The following is a 23,594-nucleotide window of genomic DNA, read 5'->3' as shown; positions in this document are numbered from 1 at the left end:
GAGTTTAAGTGATCTTACTGGGGGCAGAGAGTAAACTCTCCCGGACAGGCTGACAGGATTAACCCTGCACGGCCTTTAGTGGTCGAGCTCAGCCGGCCGGATGCTGCTGGTCAGAGAAGCTGCCGGCTTCCCATTAAGAAAAAGAACCGGGCATGTATCCAATAATAATGGTTTAACTCGTGCACAGAGATTCACAGAGATCCTCGTGAACAGATTCGACCCCCCAAATAAAGATTTGTCAAAACCATCCACCAAAATACAGGCCGGAGAGAGACAGCGATGGTGCCACGTTTAACAAACCAGAACGCAGAAGAAGACGTTTAGTTGGTTTTACGATCCGCAGCATTCTACTCAATCTTAATACCTTTTAACTGATTTTCAGGTCTAATTAGATTCATTGTTCTCCGACTCCGTATAAGAAAGAACCACTTTGTCAAAATACTGGAGGTCCTGATTGTTATCTTAAACCGCTGTAAATGAAAGTCGAAAACCTTACATTAGTGCATTATCGCCTTACATTAGCGTCATCTACGCTAAATGAAAGATAAATAGAGTGAGACTGGTTTTGAACTGGCTTCCGTAGATTTCTGGAGACAGCCTGTAACATAGTGCTGCCTTTATCTTCAAATAAATAATGAGGTCTCATGCGAGTCAGAAATGTTTGCTCTATACTTGCGGTTTTGGTTTTTTCCCCCTTTCTGCTCTAACTTTTTATGATTTTTCCCCCTATCGCACGCTTCCAGTGGGACAGAAAGAACACGCCGATATATTTTTTTATGTTAATGACTTGTTTTGTTTTTTTCTTAATTTTGCATACTTCTTTTAATTATGACTTCTCCCTTTATGTAGGTACACAAAGCAGACTTGGGTAGAAATTACAAGGAGGACATAAGCCACACATATGTGGCTCACAGTGGTTTGGTCCAGAACCAGTGGACCAACTCCTTTACTTTGCAAACCTGAAACAAAGGCTGTGTGAGACGTTCGTCTTTCTACCACGTATTAGAAGAAAACACATTGCTCATTTTTCTCTGTGTTTTTGATTATGTAACCTTTAGCCGACCACTGGTAGGAGACTGTAGCTGCTCACTTTAAACTGGTACCCAGATGGACCGGCTTGACTTACTTCCTGTTTCTAAACACACCATGCTGTGTGGATAGTGCGTAGTATTGTGTGATCAGGTTTTCTGTATCTAGAAAAGCTTAATTGCTTGTTTTGTACATACTCTAAGTATCTTCCTTAAACCTTCCTTAGACCTGACAGCTGTAGGAGCGCGAAGCCTTTTTCCTTTAATAGCTTTTCTCCTCTTCATGCTAGGCAAGAAGGTGAGACCTGCAAGTTATTTTTCTTTTCTAGAATATTTTGTTTGCCGTTTTGGCCACGCCCACCCATACATTTTCAGCCTCGAAAGATAAAATAAACTAGTCTGGACTGCAAACCTCGCTGTAGCACTGGTCCTTCCTTGTGAGCAGGAGAATCATGTGGTGTTTTGAAAGAAAGCACCAGACTATGGCACCAGTCAAACCCGTCCCCAGCAATCACTGGTGACAAGGGAAAAAACACATAGGAGCCGTTGCTAGCATGCAATTGGTCATAAAGAGGTATACAATGCACCACCGACAACCACGTGAGGTTGAATTGTTTGGCAGCAGGTTGCTGCTGCAGTTTGCATGGAAGACTCCGACTTGTCTCCAAATGGTTGCCAACTTCTGCCGTGCAAAGCAATCACAAGGTAGTTTTTGGTGCAGGGCCCTCTTTGCGACACATCTCACCTAGCAACAGGCAGCAACCACTCACTAACCGGTTGGGAGATATGCATTTCTTACTCACCAGGAGGTTGTCAGGAGGTCAAAGACTGGTCTCCAGGTCTTAAGTTATTTGTTTTGTTGACGACACAGTTGTATCTCAGCACTCCTCTAATCACCTCCCTCCTCTGTACACTGTCAGCTCTCTGTTAAATATTAAAATCTGGATTCAATTCATCTTTTCAAACCTAATAGTAATAAAACTGCGCCTTTTGTTGTGGCTCTGGAAAGTACCTGACCTCCGCCTTGATGCTGATAGCTGCTCTAGGTTACTGTGTTCAAAGTCCAGCAGCGTGGGAGTCACTCTGGACTTGTTACTTATCAGACTGATTTCTAAATCTGCTTTTTACCAACTAAAGAACATCTCCAGGCTCCCGCCAACATCACCACCCGCCTCGAATACTGCAGTAGCGTCTGCCTTCCAAAGCCCTGTGCAATCACCAGTGTGCTCAGCAGTCACTTTAACAATACATCAGCCCTACCCTTATGCATCTTCATGTCTCCCAGTTGAGTTCTCCATCTATAAAACCCTAAATGCAGCACAGCTCTTACTTACAAATGCAGAAAACAAACCCAGTTTAAAGCTGACATGACTAGCCACTCGAAAAATCATGAGAAAAAACATAAATGATCAATTAAGCCGCTTATCGTCAAGCAAAAACACCAAAAGCCTGCTGGACGCACCTTCAGAACTGGATATACAGCATCTTTTGAGTGGCTGGAAACCATTGTGCTATTTTTGCACCAACTACACAAAATAATTAACAGAGGAAGTAAATAATCTCAGCCTTAATCAATAATGAAAACAGTCCTTCACGGTGTGGCTCCACTCAACAACTTTCCTATTAACCGAGCGTTTGGCACAACAAGCTGCAGATATGCACGGCATGATACGTTACCCAGAACCCCTTTCTGCATCCCTACACAAAGCCAAAGAATGAGCTCCCAGAAAATGCTGTCATATAAAAAACACAGGCCTGAACTCCAAATAAACACTCCCAAATCTACTACAGCTACGCCACAGAGCAGCTCGCATAATCACCACAGTCTGGGAACTCAGCTCATTAATAGTTGATTCTGGAGGAGAATATAAGTTTTTACGATCAACGCCCTCTCGCTGGAGCCAGTTAAGGTGACTGAGGGTTTTTTCACCAGATGCCGTCGAGCTTTAAAGCCGAGCTCTCGGGTTTGACACTGATCGGAGAGACGCGGGAGGCAGAGCAAATGAAAATGCTGATTGGGGGGGGGGTCTTCCGATCGCTCTAATGGCAGATGGAGCAGCCGAAGCCCATTACTCCGCTTTTTACAAATCGCCTGAGCAAGCACAAATGCCATCTCCCTTCAGATAACGCAGAGGAGGCTTAAATGCGCCGTCTTCAGTTCTCATTTCAAACATGTCGAGCGCTCTGATGAAATCTTAAAGGTTAAGTGCTCTGAAATGTTGAGGTGAAGACAAAACGAGTTTTATCTGAAAGTTTTTATAACTAAAAAGAAAGCGGATGCTTTAAAGCACAGTTCTGGTTTATTTACATGGCGCACTCTCAATAATCGGCTGTGACTCTTTAGGTCACGCCAACTTTACAGTCTCTACCTCTGTTGTCCAGACTCAGGGGGAAAACTGGGAATGGCTGTAGCTTTAAATAGGAATCCCCACACTGGTTTGTTTACATGTTTGAGGCCGTAGACTCCATTTGTGTCGTGTTTTTGTTTGACAGCGGTCACATGAAAAGATTTTTTACTTGCTACAAGCTATAAAGAGAACTGACAGATTATTAATAGAAACAGGAACAAGCTGAATAAACCAGAAACATCCGAATCCTCTGAAGCGAAAGTTGTTCGTTTTGCATCATTTTCTCAAATTTCTGAGAGAGATGGCAAAAACCTGAGGCTGGCTCCAAGAGCAAGTCAATCCCCACAGACTGTACAGTTAAAATGTCCAACTTTACAGCAGAAATAAACATGTTTACAACCTTCTACAAAAACGCTTATGGTCTCTATCGCTAATTTACCATTTCATAATAACTTCAAAGCATAATTAAACCAATAAAACTGTATGCAGGCTTATGACTGCTGTAAATTATGTATGAAAAGGGTGCTTAGCTCAACTTAATGACTTATAAAGCTAAATGAAGCGGGTGAGTTGCAGTGGATGGATGGTCCAAAATTCAAGCTTTAAAGCTACAGTCCAAAAACCAGTGGACAGTGTCGTCTTGGCGTATTGGGAAAGTTGCTGGCGGTGGATACTAAGAACATTTAGAGTTATCAACTTTCTTCAACGCAGAGAGAAAAATGTGCAGCTCGGCAGACAGCAAGACAAATGAGGGCGAAAAAGGGAGACTCAAGGGAGTTTCTTTCCACTTCAAGCATAAAGCTAAATTACACTGTATTCGTTTAGAGTGGGATACACTCAAAGCTCATACTGTAGTCAAAAGATACGAACAGGTCAAACTTTAAGAGTCTTTAAGCTTTTAAAAACAAAAGCTTCTTTATGTTTTTTCTACATGTGAAATGTTTAACATGCATTAGTTAACTTCATGGAAGAAGATCAGGCTGACAGCTATCCTAGCTGAGGTACAAGATATGGCCTTCGTTAAAAGGACACCACAAGCCCTCCTGTTTATCCTCTCAGGTCTCTCACCGTAAAGCCCAGCCTGTGTTGTGTTTACTGTCGTTTCACTGTCTGCATATCCTTCACAATGAACTAAGAGGTCAGAATCACAGACTGTATGAAAGGAAAACTGGCCACTGTTTCTTCTTCTTCCTCTCATGCAGGCCCGAGGGAGGATTGGATAATAATTACACTTGCTCCAGCTCCTTGAGATACAAAGTTGCTACAGCGCTTTCTGTTGCAGATGTCACATAAATACCTCTGAAATGTCTCGACATCTTATTTTAGGTTGCCTCGTGTTATTCTGCCTACAATGACAAGCAACAGTCGGCACTCGGTTAAATTGGAAAAAAAGCGAGTTTTCCACTTAATTCCACCTCAACACCGCTAAAGCAAATCACCTTCGGCAGCCTCTGCAGCCCAATCTGCTTTTCCTGCCGGCTTTCTGACCGGACGTCAACCTGTCTTCCTCCCGCCTGCCGAGAACTGACAACCTAAAGCAGGCAGAAACAAACGCCCGCTGGACCCGCTGACATTTCCAGCCCTCAGATTTGTTGTGCTGCGATGCTGACAGTGAGGCCAGATGAATATTTATGCGGCCGCCTCCTGCGAGAAGCCACCCGCCTCTCGGATGACAGCTGATGACAAACATGTGGACGGACTGCACAGAGGAGGAGGCGGAGCCATATCTGTCAACCTTGTGTTTTCATTCAAGTTCTCTGTTGATGCGTTTACACTTTTAAGAGCCGTCACTTCACCAAGTTGCCCGTTTCAAAAAACAACAAGCAAGTTCGTTGCTTCTAGTTCGTTCACGTCATGCGTGCACTTCTGTGCAAGTCTCTCTGTGACCTTCGCCAGCACCAGAACACGTTTTAATAAAGAACAACAACAAAGGGCCACTGGGGGAAGAGGAGAGAGATGATTTGCATTCAGCTAAGAAAGTGTTTGTGTGTAAAGACGATGCTCTGGGGAATCGATAGCGCTGCTGTTTGGGAAAGAAAACATCACTTTAATTTTGTTTTTCTTCCCAGAGCGGAAAGTTTTTACGTGCTCGCCTGTGCGCCGAGTGAGCTTTATGTTTTATAACCCTTCAGGCTTTTGAAACTATGGAGGGGGGAAAAAATAAAAAAGGAATGAGAAAATAACAACTTTCCTTTCCTAGAGGAGTATTTCCTCTGCTGTAAATTCGTTGTGTTTGCTCAGCTCGACAGGCTGATCATCTCGGGCTCGCGTCACCTCGCTGGATCTGAAGTGCTGCTCGCCTGAGACTGTTTTTAACAGCAGCCGCGTCTGCAATAAAGAGGCAATTTCAGCGGATATTTCTCCGGCGGGAGTCAAGCGAGGACAGCTGGCAGATTTACGTCAAGTGACTGCACGTGTGGAGTCCTGAATCACTGTTCATATCGCTCGAGGGAGACGACGAAGACACCAAATATGAATTTACGGCCCTGCCGTGTGACAGAGGCTCCGCGCTCTAAGGTAGAACCAGCCTCCCTCCATCCCCACAGGCCATAATCTCCCAGGAAGGAGGAGAGAAAATAACATCTCTATGGCAACTGCCGGTCTAAAGGTGAGATGTTATGTTGCAGGGGAAGTCGCTGTGACCACTGCACAAACACAGACTGATATTTATGTCTCATCTCTGAAAAGTTGAATGTGTGGTTTCAGCTCTGCTGACAGGAACCGCAGACTAAATGTAACATCAGAGAGGAAAAAACGAAGCCCTTAAAGTGACATGACAGCGAGGAGAATAGTGCATGTAGCTTTCTTTACCTGAAGGAGGGGAACAGCAGCAAACTAAAGCAGTTTTTTAAGATCATGAACAACGAGGTAGAAGCTGCTCGAAACCAGCAGAGATGCTGTTCCTGGAAGCGGATAAAGTGCACAAAGGACAGAAAAGTTGATATGAAAAGTACTTTCAGCACATCCATCATTAATAATCTGAACTTTTCAACCCTTCAAAGTTTATTAGCAGTAACCCCTGAAGCTCTGCTCTGAAATCAGTGCTTTCTGTCACATTTCAGGTCTTTGACTATGACTGTGGATCAGAAGTTAGTGAGGGTGGTGTTTGGCTGCGCAGCTAGCCTTCAAAAATCCCAGAAACTATTCAAAAGATCGCAAAACCTCGTTAATGATCCACACTGAGGTGTAAAACTCATTATACAGGGGAGGTGGTCAAATGTCGTCTTTATGGAGGAAAGAGTTAAACACCTGAAGCACTTTTACAGATGTGGCAGTTAGCTAGCTCCTAGCTAGCTGTAGCAGTTAGCTAGCAGTTAGCCATCTTCCAGGCTTTACCTGACCTTGGGAGTCTGAACTCAAGGTCTCAACTATCAGAATTCTGCTGAAATGTATGAAGGGTATGTGTAGTGTAGCACTATAGCAGGTATCTGTGTCTTTGTGATACAACTATGCATCTGGACACACTTGCTAACATTTCCTGATACCTTATCATGATAACCACCCTGCTATCTGAACAGTCATTTCAGACTCCAAAGAAACAAAGCGGAAATGTAAACACGGATGCTTCAAAACGGCACTTAAATGAGCAATATCATAGTTGTTACTGCCATCGTTTATGTACAGTCTGCTCAGTTGACTCTATTTGTGCTAAAAAAAAAACAATGAAAAAAAAACCCCTCAGTACTATCCATCTTATAAAACACAGGGGGGGAGGGGACACTGACTGACACTTTAATTTAGCCGAACATCAGCAAAGTCATCAGAGTTCAGATTCCTCAACATGAAAAAGCCCTCTGATGACTTATTAGGACCTCTAGATGTGACGGGTCGGATGGAGACGATCTGTTGGTCAACTGATAAATAATTTTCAGATTAGCAACTTTGGTTTGACTGCGAGAAAGAAATCAGGGAAGCAAAGTATCAAGTCATCACAGAACACTCAAGTCCACGTAAACATCATCAGTGTCATCAGCGATGTAAATAAAACTCCTTCTGCAGACAACTCGACTTAAAACTTCACCACAATCATTGAGTATTCACTCAGTCAGCGTCGGAGGGGTATGTTTGTATGTGTGTGTGATTCATTTTTACGTTGCAGAGTCTGTTACAATCTCCAGTCCGAAGGTCGGACCACACCTGGTTTTAACCGCCAGTGTAAAGCCATCACTTGCTGCTGCGGCGCCCACCTGTTGCAGTAATCAGAGCAACATCCGCGCCTTGAATCTCAGACGTTCGACTGCAGTGCAGACATTAATGAGGTACGGGCTCCAGGCTCCTCCCTGGGCATCAGAGCCTCGTCACTGTCAGTGATCATCTCAGCAGATGAAGGCATGAAATTAGTTTTCTGTTATTTTTACACTGCTGACAGATTTCTTTAGATTTTATTTACAAACTGAGTTGTGCTGTTTTTCTTATATTGACACATCGCAGGGATTAAATGTGCAGTTAAAACTTCTTCACTGGTCATTTAGTCTGGAACTAAAACTCTCTGCAAATGCTGATAGATGATAGATGGCAGCCTTAATCTGGACTCTGAGTACATACAGGTAAATATACAGTTAATTCCTCTGTCTAAAGCAGTGGTGGGCAATTCCAGGCCTCGAGGGCCGGTGTCCTGCAGGTTTTAGATATCACCTTGGGTCAAAATCAGCTGTTTTGGATCAAGGACACATCTAAAACCTGCAGGGACACCGGCCCTCGAGGCCTGGAGTTGCCCACCCCTGGTCTAAAGGTATGTGTGCACCACATGTTGCATCACTACAGACTGCAGAGCAGAAACGGGCCTCCGGCCAGCTCTGATGGAAGCTCACCGAATGAATTCATTCATTTTAGCCACATGTCAGAGTTTGTGAACTCCACCTGAATCTCTGGCCGTTAAAAGAAAATGAAAGTTTAAAGAAAATTAAATAGAAGACGTGTGAGGCTGCAGGCAAAGAGAGAGAGGAAAATGCAAAGGTGTCAGTTTTTAGTCCATAACTTGTACCTGATTCAGTAAAATGTCACTGGCTGAATACATTAGGCTGTGAGGCGGGAGGCTCAGAGAGTGTGGCCTTTTATTAACACTGAGAAATCCCACGGTTCACTTCAGGCTGTTAGGGAGGAAAATGACATCTTTGTCTGCGCTTCATGAAAAATTAATCAGCTCGTTTTCAAAGAATCGCAGAGAAGGAGACATTTATCTGAGCCCGGTGACAGCATTTACATTTCCAGTTTACCTTTTGGGGGATTTTCGTTAATGCAACAAAAAAGGCGAGAGGAAGAGGAGAACCGAGCTGGACAGTCAGCAGCTACACCTCCAGGATTCGCTCAGCAAATAAATATCTGCGGTCTTTGGACATTCTGCACACAGCTCTTAAAAACAAACCAAAAAACGTGTTTATTTGCGTGCATTCTTCGCCGCCTTCCCTTTTTCTGATGATGACATCTCAAATTACTCAAAAGGAGAAAGCTGGGTTGGACGCAGCAGTGGCGTTTCCCAGAAGATCTTGATTCACAGCGAGCTGTCAGAAGGATCAGAGCTCCATCTCTGCACAGACGCTGTCACTCAGCAGGAAGCTTCTGAAAATCTGCCAAAAACGTCACATCACATCCTGTTCTGACAAACTCCGAGAAGCGAATTCATCTGCAAAGAAACCGAAAGACCTGCGGCTGAAACTCAATAATAATTATCACGGTGGAAGAAATTGCCCTGTACAGTTAAAAGGATCAGTCGGCTGCAGGATGATTGATTCTTTAACCGTTCGTGTGATGGACAAAACAATTATTCAGTCAAAATCTGGGAAGCCACCGGCCGATGTGCAGAAACAGCCACAGTTTCAGACTTTTCACTGCAGACGGCGAAATCTGGGCCAGGACTTCCACTTCTGCTGGTCACTTGCAGAAAGCTCGCACCCACACGCCACTAAAGCCTTCAAACTCAGAGTTCACCAGAAAGCTGCCGATTCTGCACATTCACATGCAGATCTCCGTTTCCTCAGATTGAATTATTCAAGACTTCACCAGCCACGACATAAAGCCTTAAGCACTGCCCTAAACTGCACCAGAGCCCTGTGGAAAACTGATAGTCACGCAGTGCTAGCTCCAAACAGCACTCAGACCTCAGATCTGCTTTAAACCACGTGAACTTAGGTGGCCCACGTTTCCGAGAGATGAATTCTGGGAAACGGCCCTACAGATCCAGAAGACTGCTCACGCTCAGATTCACACTTCTGTCAGTTAAACCTGTTGCCTTTGGGTCGAAATACGGGCGATAAATCACAGAGAAGGAACACTGGAGTCCTTTTCAAATATCAGAGCTGAGAGGAAGCGCTTCTGCTGAGCCACGGACAGAACGAGCTTTCAGGAAAGAAAGAAAGAGGGAAGAGTGAGCGCTTCAGAATAACAGACTCACTGCCGAAGTCTCACACAGGACTCTTATCAGGACCAGATGTGAGTGAAGCAAGAGCGATTTTAACATCAGCCCAAGCTCGCCAAAGGGTTTCACTTCTCGATTCAATGAAATGTGACACTGAAGTAACTTTCAATACGTTCTGCCATGAGATGAATACACTTACAAACCAATGAAGCAGCTCGCTTTTGCACGAGCGCGCCCCTTCGAAATCTAAAAAATGAAACGAGCTGAAGCCTTTCACTTTTTTACCCAACGTGCCAAACAGGTCAGCGAGCAGCTGGACGTTTGCAGCCAAAGCAAGAGCTTCAATTATCTGCTGATTAATTAATTAGACAGAAATGATGCGTTTAATGTTTCCTGGGCTGTTTACAGGCGACGAGATGCCCACAGAGCTGACTGGCATGTGCCCTCCTGGCAGCTGGAGCAGCGCATAATGAAAGAAAACGGAAACAACCCTAAATCTGCATCAAAACTACAGCAGAGACAACAATGCACGAGCACTGCAGAGCAGCTGAGGTCAGCCTGGTGTGTGTGTGTGTGTAATCTGCAGTGTGTTGGGATGGACAGCTTGTTATCTGGGCTGGACTGCAGAGCTTAATATTCAGCCAGCAGCCAGATTAGCTGAGGACAGCCCGTCAGTCTGCAGCTGCACGACGAGCGCGGGGTTGTGTGTTTCAGCGGGAGTGTCTGTCTCTGTGAGGACCGTGTCCAGGCTGCAGACCTGCAGGGTGAGGGTGTTTGCGACATTCGTTTCCCAGCCCTTCTTCTCCAAAATCAGATCCAGCAGCAAAATGAAAGCGGTGCTCTTAAACTCAGACTGGGGAGAAGTCAGTCAAGCTTCTATTTTCTCCAAGTCTGACAAATAAAGTTATTATTATTATTAAAACATGCCACATTTGTGCCACACCCAGAAGGTCTCCTGCAAAAACTACAGACCACTAAGAGCCCCAGCTATCCCAGGATGCACTGCAGCGATGCGATAGGTCAGCGTCCGAGTGAGAGGTCGCCTCCTCTTTTATCTCAATCACAACTATTCACCGCGCTGCTCAATCTAGCGTCCGCCCAGCAGGCTTTAAAATTCATTCTCAAGTTCACACCTGTGCCCTGATGGTGCTCAGAACAGAGGGAATTCTGGGAAATGTAGGAACTGTTGGTAGGGTTTGAGCAGAGAGGCAGGCTGAGAGAAAAAGCAGAGGTTATTTTTTTTGCTTTGTGCTGCCATCGTCATCACTGTGAGCATCCAGGTGTCAACACAGCTTTACAGGAACTTTGTGCCCATGAGCAAGGCACTCATCCTCCAGGTATATGACCCATTATCCTCATACTTCCTCAGAGAGCATTTTCATGCAGTGTATAAAGGGGATGTTTGTTCCATCACCTGAAGCACTTTGAGGATGCTTCCCACCACCTGATGACAGTTAGGGGGGGAAACAAGAGGGTGTACTGCCTTGCTCAAGGGCTCTTCAGCAGGATACGAGGTCCCTGTGAAGCTCTGCCTTCACCTGAGTGCTGACAACAGCGTTTTCTGCCACCACTCCCCCGAGGCGAGAGGCTTCAAAGCATGGAGGAGGGATGATGCGTGGAAATTGAAAAATTAGGTCAAAGTCTGCAGGACGCGGGGAAGCTTTGCATCCGCCGCCACCGCAGACTCTCGCGCCATCAACAAAGCATGTAAATATTGCAGCGGGGCATCTGACCCCGTTTCCCAGAGACGCACTTGTTTACACTGGAGGAACTCCGAGTTGGCGGTTTATATGTGCAACCTTCCCCGCCCCATCCATCCCTCCTCTTCATCACCACTACTTGTCTCATCTTTTCAGCGTTCACAGCAGCAGCGGTGGAAACATTAAAATGCGATGTGTGCATTCAGAGTCAGCTGTTACAATCTCTTCCCCTCCCTCCCTCCCTCTTCCTCTGTGCCGTCTTCTTTCTCCATACATGGCCGAGCCTCACAAAGCCTCGGAGAGAAGCAGGGAAAACACTGCTCGCAGGAAGCTGAAATATGACACTATGATACTCTCCAGGCTGAGAGTGAGTCTGCAGCAATGTGACATATCAATCTGAAGTAGAAGAAGAACAAGGAGGAAGGAGGGGGAGAAAGAGAGGGAGGTGGTGGTGAGGGGGGCTAATGAGAAAATCAATACCCAAGCTGCATTTCAGTATCTTGTAAAACAACCCGATATAGCATGCTGTAGTGTTATTGGGGGGGCGCAGGAATATAATGGGAATCATTCATCGCCTCTCTGGAGAAAAGGCTGCCTGGCTGCGGTGTGTCATGTGAAAAGTGTGTCTCCTAACAGCTGCATGCTGCCTGTGCACCATCTAAGCAGCGTGCAGGGCTCTGCTCAACGGGATTTTATAACAAAACCTCTCTGACAACAACTTTCCTACTGACAAACACAAACCTCCACAGAATTCCCGGGATATCCCCACAGCAGGCTGCTGTGTGCCTCCTGCGCTCCAGTGAGGCTTCAAAGTGCACTTTATGGGTTGTTTATCAGCCCTGATGGAAGGATTCATGCACAGATCAACAGATTAGGGGTAAAAATGACACATATTCTTTGATTTTTATCAGGAATTAGCAGAGCAGCGTGGATGTGTGTGGATTTTGGAGACGTCACCTGACTCTGGGGAATTATTGTAGGGAATTTTTGAAAACCTGAGCAGACAAAATAAAGCAGTTAAGTGTTAAAAGGTGATGTACAGCTGGATTCAAAGGTGAATGCTGGCTGTAAAGTGGCTGTGTTTGGACTCTGGGACACTATGTAGAGTAAGGATTGATGAACTCCTTCAGATAATCAACAGTCTATGAATAATGAGGAGCCCTGCAGGCTTCACTGCAACAATACCGTGGAGCTCTGGTGCACAGCAGCCACTCCAGTTCATCCAGAGCACTTTATGGGATGTTTATCTATTATCTGTATTATTCCCATGATACCTGGCGTCAGGTGACGTTGTGTGTCAGTGTGGGGGAGTGAACCTGCAATGATCTCCTTTCAATCCAAGAACCCCCTAACAGCACTGTAGTCTGTCCACAGCCAGTGACAGCTCTGTTTCCATTTCACTGCCACATCTCCTGCATCCAAATCCAGATCAGTTAAAGCAGTCATTGTGGCAGCGTGTGTGCGTGTGAACAGACATGCACTTGAACTTGTTGGAGCTCAGCACTTTATCTCCTAGCAGTTCAAACTCAGCAAGGACAAACAGTCCCAGAGCAACAACAGCAGCAGAGCCCCGGCAGAGCCGCCGAGCTCCGCGGTGAAACCCAAGTACTCACCCTCGGATAACTCCAGCTCCAGCTCGGCCAGTTTGGCCCGCACCTCCGCAGGAAGCGGCACCGGGTCCCGGTCCGCCATTCCGCCGTTCCAAACCGACTTAAATATCTGTTTTCCGGCTGTTTCTCCCTGTTTCCAGTCCCCACGCTGCTCCACAAACCACAAAAATCCAAAGTCAGTCACACCGAGTCCGTCAGCGTCGCTCCGTGTGCGGCAGCGGCTCTGCGCGTTCTCCGCAAACCAGCGTCAAGCTACAGCTAACACTGCAGAGCTGCTACCGGAATCTGTATTTTCAAAATAAGATCACAGCGTTAAGACCAATGACTGTAGAAAACAACTGTTTTGCCCAGTCCGCTGCCTGTGGCTCTCACACCCTCCAAATTTAAACCTGAGTAAATCAGACTCACAGGCTGGCTTTAACTAAAAGTTACGAGCTAATAAATTATAGATTAAAAAATAAATCAATGTTACTTTTGTGATACTTGGATTTTTATTTTTGTTTTAATTTAATTTCCAGAATAAAGTATGTTATAAAATGTTATATGACTATAAAAGCAGGTTAATATTTTTAGTTACTTGTTTCCTTATTTTAAATAAAAATAGGTAAAGCAAGAGCAATCCAGGCTAAAAAAAAAATCTGAATTTAGTTAAAACACTCAAAGAAAGGCGTCAGGATGATTATGTAATTATTTTTAACTGAGACATTGAAATGCATTTTATTTACTGACTGATTTTATAGATATATATATTTTGGAGATTTTGACTGTTTATTTTGAACATTCTCCTTTTTCTACGGTTTGTTCTCACTGCTTACCTCGTTTATACTGACAAGTTACGGTTCACCAGTGTGTGTCTGTTAAAAGTAAAGAATATGATGCATTGCTAAAAAATATCGGATGTATGTTGATAGCTAGTAAGAGTAAATTCTTTTTGAAACAACTCTGGGAGATGAATAAATTCAAAAGATCCAAACCCCAGTGCTGTGCTTTTATTTTGAATGCAGATTTTGTTCTCTTCCTGTCTCACACCTCTTAATTATTGCCGCCTTCACGCGCCTCACATACACAATTTCCCTTTAGGTGATCCTAAAGATCCACGACTGAACTCACAGGAATCAATATTTTTAATCCGATCGATTTTCAGTCAAAGTTTCAGGAGTTAAAATGAAAACAAAGTGCTGCTTAATATTTTCACACCATGAACAACACACCGGTAGAGGGCGCCACATTCACTTTCTCTCTCACAAACACACACACAGACACACACAATCTGTTAACCTGACTCTGTCATTTATGTTAATTGATAAGATGGATAAATGTCAGCTGTAGTTCATGTGCTTTTGAACAAGTAGTCTGCGAGGCTGCGATGCAGAAAAGAGATCAAAGAAGGGTTAATTAGAAAGATTATCACAGCTGAAACACATTTTGATCGTTTGTTTTCTGTTTTATCTCAGTGAAATTTAATCACTCATTCACTCATTTAAAGTCTGCTAGGTGAATGTTTATTTAGGTGCAGCAGAGATATCTCAGTGATATCCCACTCAATCAGAAAATTACATATAGGTAAAAGACGGCAGATGGAGCTTAATGGTACATTATATTCAAAAGTACTCAGTCACCCAACCGAACTGTTAACTTCAGGTGGAAAAGTGAAAAGTGGAATTCAGTGGAAGCAACTCTAAGTGCTAGGTCACGTAAAGTCACAGAGTGGGATCAGCGGATGCTGAGGCATATAGTGCGCACAGGTCACCAACTTACTGTAATGTTAGGTGTTCTCCAGAGGGACCAATTACACGTCTACATCCGGCAATCCGATGGAAGAGTCTGGGTTTGGTAGATGCCAGGGGAACGGGACTTGTCTGACTGAATAATCGGAGGATTGTGATGTGGAGCTGTTTTTAGGAGTTGGGCTCAGCCTTAGTTCCAGCATATCGAGACTTGTTGGATAATCTCATGCTCCCAACTTTGAGGAAACAGTTTGGGGATGGCCACTTCCTGTTCCAATATGGCTGCACACCAGTGCACAAAGCAAGTTCCATAAAGGCGTGGATGATCGAGTTTGGTGTAGAACAACTTCAGTCCTGACCTTGTTTTGTGATATAGATCACCTAATAAGTTTATGTTTCAGCTTCGATGACAGAAATTCAGATTATTATTCGGTTACTTTGCAGAAATTTGCAGGTATCAGTGTCTGTGCTTTGAACCCAAGCCCATTATGGATGCAGCACGCAAAACCAGCAAGATAGAGTAATCCCATCCACATGAGGTCACTTCCAGCTTAACAAAAAAAAAAACAGCAATGCAGTGGCCAAAATGCTGAAACTGAGGCTTCAAAAGTCACAGTCTATGGTTTTTCCTCTGTAATTTTCATTAGTTCCACCTGTATTCAATGACCTAATCACCCTCCACAGTATATAAATACCCTGTTTTCTTCAGTCACCTGACAAATTGTCGTTTCTACTTGCAGTGAAAGTTTTCAGAAATTTCTCATGCTCCAGTTTGTCCTTCATCATGCTCTCTCCTGCTTCACGGATGCTCGACTGCCCACCTGACTGTGACCTCAGACTGATTACAGGTTTAGATTTTGGACTTTACCCTGGTCTCCTGTGGCCTGTGTTTGGATCCTTTACTCTGTGAATCATTAAACCATCTGAGGGGACTTCTCTGTGACCTCAGGACATTTCCCTCATGGGTTTATGGTCTCAGTCGCTAGTTCCAAACTTTACTGGATACAACATGATGTGCACTTTTCAAATGATGGGAACCTCGACATGCATAATGCTGGAGCGCCTCTAGTGGATACAATAAACTCTGGTGGTCACAGCCACGCCCACATCCGACGTGTTCTCAGTATATCCAGCCTTTATTTTTCATGTCTGTTTAAATAAAGGATTTATATACAGCCTGTAAGCTACATCTTTTATATACAGTCTATGTTATCCACTAATTAGTGCATCATCACTGCATGATATCCATACAACAAATGTATAAGACATGAATGTAAGCAAATATTTTATTTTGTAGTGAGTTCAGTCCTTCCTAATCACATTTATCTACCTGCAGGCTGACTTGGACCATGCCAATGTTGGCATCCAGTCATGAACATCAGACTAAACAAATTTAGTATGAGCAATAAAAATATCTGGAAATATTTTTAGTAGTTTGTGTGTAATAACCATGAATCACAGCTGGATAATAAATAAAGTGCTTGTTTCTTTGTGATCATCCTCATCCGACAGGACAGAGCTGAGAAAAGAAGGAGGTCCTCTGTGAGCATGCTGCCATCTTGTGGCTTTCCGCTCTCATCTGTACAAAGACGCAGAGGAACTTCCTAAAGCCCAGATGCTTTTAACTCACAGTATGTGGACATTTATTTAACCAATCAAAGGCAGCTTGTTTTAAACTTGTTATGGATGCTCCTCACAGCCGTGTCCAGAAGTAGAGCTCAAAATAAAAAAGAAGACCAACAACGGAGACCAGAAACAGGGTTTGTTTTCATTTTTAATGGAACAAAGCATCCAGGTGATACTTTATTCAGTCATCATTAATGGAGTGACACAGTGTCACATCTTTTTGTAAATAACTTCAAAATATTTCAGTTACTTTGTGAAAATCTAAACATTTCTTCTGTTTTAAAGCTCCTAAGAACTTCTCTGCTGCTGTCAGTGTTATAATAATATAACAGACGGTAGAATTAACTGAGCAGTTTAAAAGTTACACGACATCCAGTTATTTAAAAATATTATTTATGTGGAGATTATAACCCGCTATGTAGCGTTTCTTCCTGCTGGACTTTGGTCATGGATTTCAGGCAAAGGGACCCAAATACAGACTCACGGGCAGGCAGATGTTAAAAAAGTTTATTCTGAATTAACTCCATGAAATTAAGACTCAAACCTAAACCATAAAACTTCACAACACATGGGGATGACGACAAACGCTGAGACAAAAATGGGAAGACCGCAGTGGATCTAGAGAAAAGGGTAAGCGGGGACACAGGAGGGTAACGAGACCCAGGTGAAGATGATCAAAGACACTGAGACGGGGGAGGGAAGCAAAACTAAACACCAGACACTAGAGACGAGTAGCTAACAGGAAGTGAGAAGTTAACCAACCACAGGGGGATAAGATGGGAACATGCTGGTCGGTACAGCCCATCCTGTCAAACTCAACTCCTCAGTCTTTATTCATGACTGCACGCACTTTTCACCTTATTGGCTTAATAAAGGAGCTCAGTTGGCCGCGTGGTTCGAAGTCTAGATAAGATTAGTTCAAGAAATACAACATCTTAAGTGTTTTCAATTGAAAGACAAGTGTTGTTTGTTTATATTATTAGTATAATTTCCATTGCTATGCAGATAACACCCAATTTACCTGTGACATAAAGACGACAAATTAAACTAAAGCCACTTCTTAAAGACCTTCATGCAGTGGTGCCACCAAAGGGGGCTCCGGCCACCCCAAAAAATTTGCTGCCCCCTCCCCCACCGCTGAGAATCATTAAAGCGATGGTTGGGATTTCCATGGATTTCAAAACCTTATTTGGTTAAACAGATACTCTCGATGGCATTAGCTCCAGTCATTTTACACCAGGATATGTCCGTCACATTAAACAACGTATCACTGTTTTATCACAATATCGCCAAAATTGGAAACATCCTCCTTTCAGAGTAACGCTTGAGAACGACTCTGTGCCTTTCACACTTCTTTGCTACTGCGAATTATTACGATCAGGCTTTTCTAAAAGTTCTCCCAAAAGCCAAAACTCGGCAGCGACAAAGAGATATTTTCTTTCTATCCTGGATTGCATTGTTCAAACAGCTGATTCTGAGTGATGCATATTGATGCTTATAACAATATAACAGTGCCACTTTGAACTTTACATCCTGAAGGCAATCAGATTTTTTTTGCAAGGTATTGCTTAAAAAAGGTTTTTCACTTTTCCCCCCCCGCTCATGGGGAAGAACTTGGTGTAATTTTTCTCTATGTTGACTGTAGTTCCTGTAATTATGGAACAACTAACAAGAAAGGTTTGAAAAGACCTTTTGGAAAGAAAGAAAGAAAAATCACACGGCAGCTCCTCAACAGTGCCTAAATCTTTATTTTTCAGTAAGCTACATTTTTTTCTCCAAATTAGACAGTTTACATCATGACACAAGAGTAACTTAAATTATCTATAGCTGACATGTACGCTTGATTCCAGTCTCGATGGAAGAAAAGACCCAAACAAAAAAAAATTAACAAAAACAAACAAAAAAAACAAAACAAAAAAAATAGAGAGAAGCCCTCTTGATCGCAAACCTCCATTCCACGTCTGTTAAAGGTGTCGTTAGGCAAAATTATCTGTCCAAACCCCAACACGGTGGAGTCGTCGATTGTCCACAGCTGTTAGCGTAGCATGGTAAGAGTGTTAATGAGTTAAACCACAGTGAGTTCATAGAGTCCTTTTCCAGTCAGTTGATGTGCATTCATTGTTATACATCTTTGAAAAACAAAATGAAAACACAAAAACACAAGGGGGTCTTTTTTTTTTTTTTAAATGACAAGATGCAACCCTCGTGGAGGAAAAAACAAAAAAAAACAAACCAAAAAAAAGAGAAAAAAATGGCACTGTCAAAATGGACGAACAGGAAGGAGGTCTGAGGCGACCAACAGGCTGATATGAAGTGTGACGCTCCATGCAGAAGTCCACGAGGAAAAGGGAGCTCCTTCAAAAATGCCACCGCTGAGCATCTGGATGAACGCCGGCAAGACTGAAGAGGCGCGGAGCTCGCGGTGTCTTTCCCGCCAGAATAAGAGATCCCTTTGAAAGCGGTACCATCCAGTCTGAGGTACCGCGCTTGTGGAAAGAGTCACTTTTGCATCGGCCTGGATTAGCTGGGTGGTACATTTTATTTTTTTTCCACACATGCACACATTCACAGTTCAGAGATGCCCAGTTTGTATTCTCAAAGTTCGAGGCCACCAGAGGCAGAAGACGCCTCGACCTCAGGCGAGGGATCCACCGCAAGTTACACCGCGTGAAAAACGCTCCTGCAGTCACTGGTGTCAAACTGAAGGTGTCTCCAGGCTTCCAGTAACAGGAAAATCACATCTTAAAGTAAAAAACAAAAATAAAAGCCCGAGACGGTAAGCGCTCAGCTATGTATGTACAGATTAAACGACTGTTGTATAATGGCACGGTTATTGGTTTTCTTTGCCACATCGAACTGCAGTCCACATGTGATCAAATGGTTTTAACAGACATCTCAAACTGCGTGTTAAATGTACTGTACGTGAGAAACATCGCTCTGAACAAGGTAAACTACTCTCATTCCAGTTGAGCCTTTAACCCCCCCCCAAACAAACAAAAAAGCACATAGGAAAAAAACAAAACATTTGTACATTTATTTCTCAGTAGAGGAAATCTTGGAGCTGATGAACATGAACAAGAAATCACAAACATTAATCTGAAGAGAAAAAAACAAAACTGCACAGAGCAGGTCGAATGGTTTTGGGCTCCTTGGATGTCTCGCGCTCACATCGACACCTGGGCAGGAAACTTTTATCTCAAACAGCCGCAATGACGACTCCAAACAGTCGCCTTGTTTTTTAAACGAAATGCACAATCCGAGGGCCCGAGACTCGTCGTCACCTGGCGGCAGGCTGCAATAATCCCCCACCTCAAGTGCCGAGTGTTCAAGATGTGCCTCACTGGGAAGCTTCTGATGGGCGTCACACATCACATCGCCTCGACTAAACCAAGAAGTGTCCACCAACAATCCCTCTTTTCAGCAAACCAGCATCCGCCCGATGGTACGTCAAAGTCGGTTTAGCTGCTGATTGGCCAGCTTCGATGGTTCAGGCTTTCTTTTTATTGATTTCTGTCTGAAAAGCTCTGGTTTTCTGTCCAGCATCTGAAAGGCTTACCAAATGAAATCAGACCAAAGGGATTACTGGACCCCGACCCAAACGCACAGAGAAATGGATAAACTGAGAATTCAACATTTGCAGAAGTTGGTCAGATTGGACTTAAACAACTCTTCCCACTCTCTGAACTTCCAGTAAACATTTCCCCTCACCATGTTTCTGACAGAAGTGGTTGAAATGATTAATAAAAGCTAAATTTTTAGATTTTTACAAGTTTCCGACTGTAGAAAAATGCGTTTCTGCCAGAGACATCAGTGGAGCATGAACCACCTCCATGGTATCCTGATGGCATCACCACGACCAGCTGCTTATTATAGGCACACTGAAGTTTCCACTGTGGCTTATCTACACTTCTAACATCTCATTATTGTGTGAAAACCAAAACCATCAAAAGAGTGTTTCCTGTCGTAAATCCAGTCAATCTGAAAGGATTCGAACGCCGGAATTTTATGGGCAAGGTCTAAAAGCCCACCAACTGTTTTATTTCTAATCTGACAATTTATCAATGATTGTGAAAACTACAAAACCTGCTTGATTCACTCTGGTTCACTCAGGGTGCCCCCTGTTGGTCTGCAGCAAAATTTGTTCAGTTTCAGGTGAAGAGGAAGTTGAATAGCTTTTCAAGATCATCTCTGGCTCTAACTGTGCAGGTTGGTACAATCTGAACGCTGCGATTTATCACAGATAAATCCAAAAATCAGTAACAAAGCTCTAAGAAACCCATTAAATAAACAGGTGTATGACAGGGCCGAGCACAAGAACCAGTGAAACAAACTAAATCTGAGAAACGACATCTAGCAAAACTATTCCTGTTTTAAAACTGAAGCTTAGTCCTTTGCAGGAAAGCTTTTAGCTGTTCTATGAATACAAAACTTAATTTTTAAAAAAATGTATTTTGAGTATTTGCCTGTCCTTTATAATAAAGCACGTGGCTCTGTTTGTGAAAAACAAACCAAAAAATGGCTTATCTAACAAAACACGTAAGAACCAATAATCGGTCTGCCACACAAAAAGATTTGTGAGGTTTAGTTGCCTTTTTTTGTGCTGTTCACTGACTAACAACAGAAATGTGCAATTTATTTGGTTTCTATTTATTTTTCCACACATTTAAACTGGTGTATGTGCAAAAATCAAATGTGTTGACAAGTGAAATTTAAAACAGATTTAAAACATGACAGAGCCAGGCGTCCAGTGTTTTTCTGCTAACCTAGCTTCATCGCTTCCTGGTCTCAGACTTTTCATTTCCTGAAATCTGATTCCCCCAAAACTGTGATACTCACTCATCCTAAAATATGGACAGAAAGCAGAAAATAGAGTTTGAGCTCATCAGACAAAAACCAATAAGCCCTCAGATGGTCATCGTTAAGCAGAGTTGGTGGATATTTGGAGCCAGAACGAGGATATCTAATATTCTCAAATAAAAGCTGCAGTCTAGTCATGCTGCCCGACCAATGTGGACACAGTGCAGTTTGATTATAGCCTACTGAGCTGCATATGCATGAACATCTCATCTTAAGTATTAGTGTTACCTAAAGTTTTGCATTAATGCCTTTAGCTGCAGCTTTCATGTCACGTCTCATCTTTTGGCACTGTTAGCAGAGTACTCAACAATGGCAAAAACAGAGTAAATATCCAACATGTAGTGCTTTGTTTTTGTTTGTTTTTGTTTTGCTAAAAACCTTCATTCAGACTGTCCAAAAAGCAAACACACTGTGAGGAAAATTCCCCCAAAATCAACTGTAATCAGTGAAAGAAAAAGAAGCCAGAGCTTCGAAGAGGATGCCGGTGGACACTCGGCTTTGTCGGAACCACAGACTGTGAACGCTGAGGAGAGGGAGGGCGGGGTTACTGTCGCACCTGAGCATCCAGGTGCGACCGAACCCACAGCGAAAGTTTAAAAAGGAATGAAAGAACGAAAACAAAAAAAATACAATAAATGATCTGCTCACACTGCAGAGCGGAGCAGGAATCAAACTCAGCACACCCAAACTGAAAAACAATAGTAGTTAAAGAAAAAATATCTCCGAACGCACGACATCACGTCTTTTTTTTTTTCTTTTATATTCTACATCCAGCTCGATAGCGACATTATAGTTAACAAGGATCAATATATTTTTATAATCATTTTAAGGTACCTCTTATATTTTTCTGAGTATTTACATCTGTACAAGCAAAGCACACACTTCAAAGTGCACATATTTAATACAGTATTGACTAGATTTGCAATTACAAGGTTTTTATCCCCCCCCACCCCCCTGCACAAAAAAACCAAAAAACCTGAAACTATTGAACAAGAAACCAAAAGAACAACCCAAGATTTTTCGTACATTTTACACAAAACAAAAAACAAAAAGTAGGAAAAGAAAGGAAACGCTGCTAGATTTGTACTCTCTCTCTCGCAGTAAGACTTGTGACGTCTGGTGTGACTAAATATTTCCACATCTCACGCTTCGTTAACATTTTGGGGATCTTTTCTGAAAAGAAATAAAACTCTATGCTTGTCTTGTAGAAAAGTTAAGGCAAAGTCATTTTTCAAGTTTAAATAAAATTCAAGTTTCTCAAACACTGGATGGATTTTTTTTTAACACACACACACACTTATATTTATATATATATATATATATATATATATATATATATATATATATAAGTGTGTGTGTGTGTGTGTGTGTGTGTGTGTATGTATATTGAGAGCTCAATACATCATTTTTTCCTTCTCCCAAAAAGAAAACTTAATGATATTTCTTGTGGAATAAACAGCACTGCTTTATAAATAAGTGGATATGGTGCATTTACATTTGTTTTACCATTTCCACCAATGAGGAAAACAAAAAAGAGAAAATAATAGACCCATCCAAGTGCATCTCAGTCCTTCAAAATAATAAAAAAATATTTTCTTTTTTCACTAAACTCAAGCTGTAGCATCCAAATCAAAAGTAGCTCTGACCAGGAGTACAGGCTCTTTAAATGAAGCTTTCCCTTCTCCAGGCTCCTGTTTTCTCTTAGTGGGATTACCCAGAATGCTTTTTGTTGCAGGAAGACTTCAGCGAGACATGCGAGGTCCCACCTAAACAGATATTGTGTATAGTACAGTGGTTTTTATTTATTTTTTTCAGGGTGTTTTTGCATCTTAGGTGACGACTTCAAAAGATGAACCCGAGCACATGACCGAGGAGCAGGGAGGGAAGTCTTTTAAGTCATTTTTCAGACAGTTACATTCAAATTAAAAAACACACTCGGTTGGTTATCTGCCAAAGTGGTTGCTACAGTAGGCAGACCTTCCAACCAAAGCTGGAGCTGCCCTCCCTGAACGTGCGAGCTTGCTACTTCACTCTGGTGCAGGATGCAAAATTTTCCACCAGCTCTGGTATAAAATCGCTGCTTCGATTATGTCCCATGAAAGCTCTGACCAACTGGGTGCCGACGCTTCAAACGAGCCAGGCTCGAGGTGAGTAAAGGATGTTTCCTCTTACTCTGTGCTTTAAATCGTCCTCCTGTCTGCTGCCATTTATCAAAGGTAACCAGAGTGAAGCGGCAACAGAGGAAGTCCCGTGTGCTCCGGTTGATCTTTTCCAATTTTTTCAGAGAAATCAAAGAGTGCAAACAAACTAGAAGAAAACAACAAAGCACGCCGACAGAGAGGA

At 43.0% G+C, this 23,594-nt stretch overlaps 1 protein-coding gene across 4 annotated transcripts in view; it reads right to left on the bottom strand.

The window, feature by feature from the left end:
* The window catches only part of LOC113009931 (disco-interacting protein 2 homolog C), a 204,964-nt gene extending 191,678 nt beyond the window's left edge, over positions 1-13,286 (bottom strand). For 3 of the 4 annotated variants that reach the window (XM_080292961.1, XM_080292960.1, XM_080292963.1), the window contains exon 1: positions 13,045-13,276. In XM_080292961.1, the coding sequence (XP_080149087.1) occupies positions 13,045-13,123 (79 nt within the window). In that variant the 5' untranslated portion in view covers positions 13,124-13,276. Of the gene's footprint in view, positions 1-13,044 lie in introns of all 4 variants that reach the window. The other variant, XM_026148603.2, reaches the window with a different exon arrangement.
* Between the last annotated feature and the right edge of the window lie 10,308 nt (positions 13,287-23,594).

Source organism: Astatotilapia calliptera, chromosome 18 (genome assembly GCF_964374335.1).
Source record: "Astatotilapia calliptera chromosome 18, fAstCal68.1, whole genome shotgun sequence".
In the NCBI taxonomy this organism is placed as follows: Eukaryota; Metazoa; Chordata; class Actinopteri; order Cichliformes; family Cichlidae; genus Astatotilapia; species Astatotilapia calliptera.
This window is presented reverse-complemented; position numbering and strand designations above follow the sequence as displayed.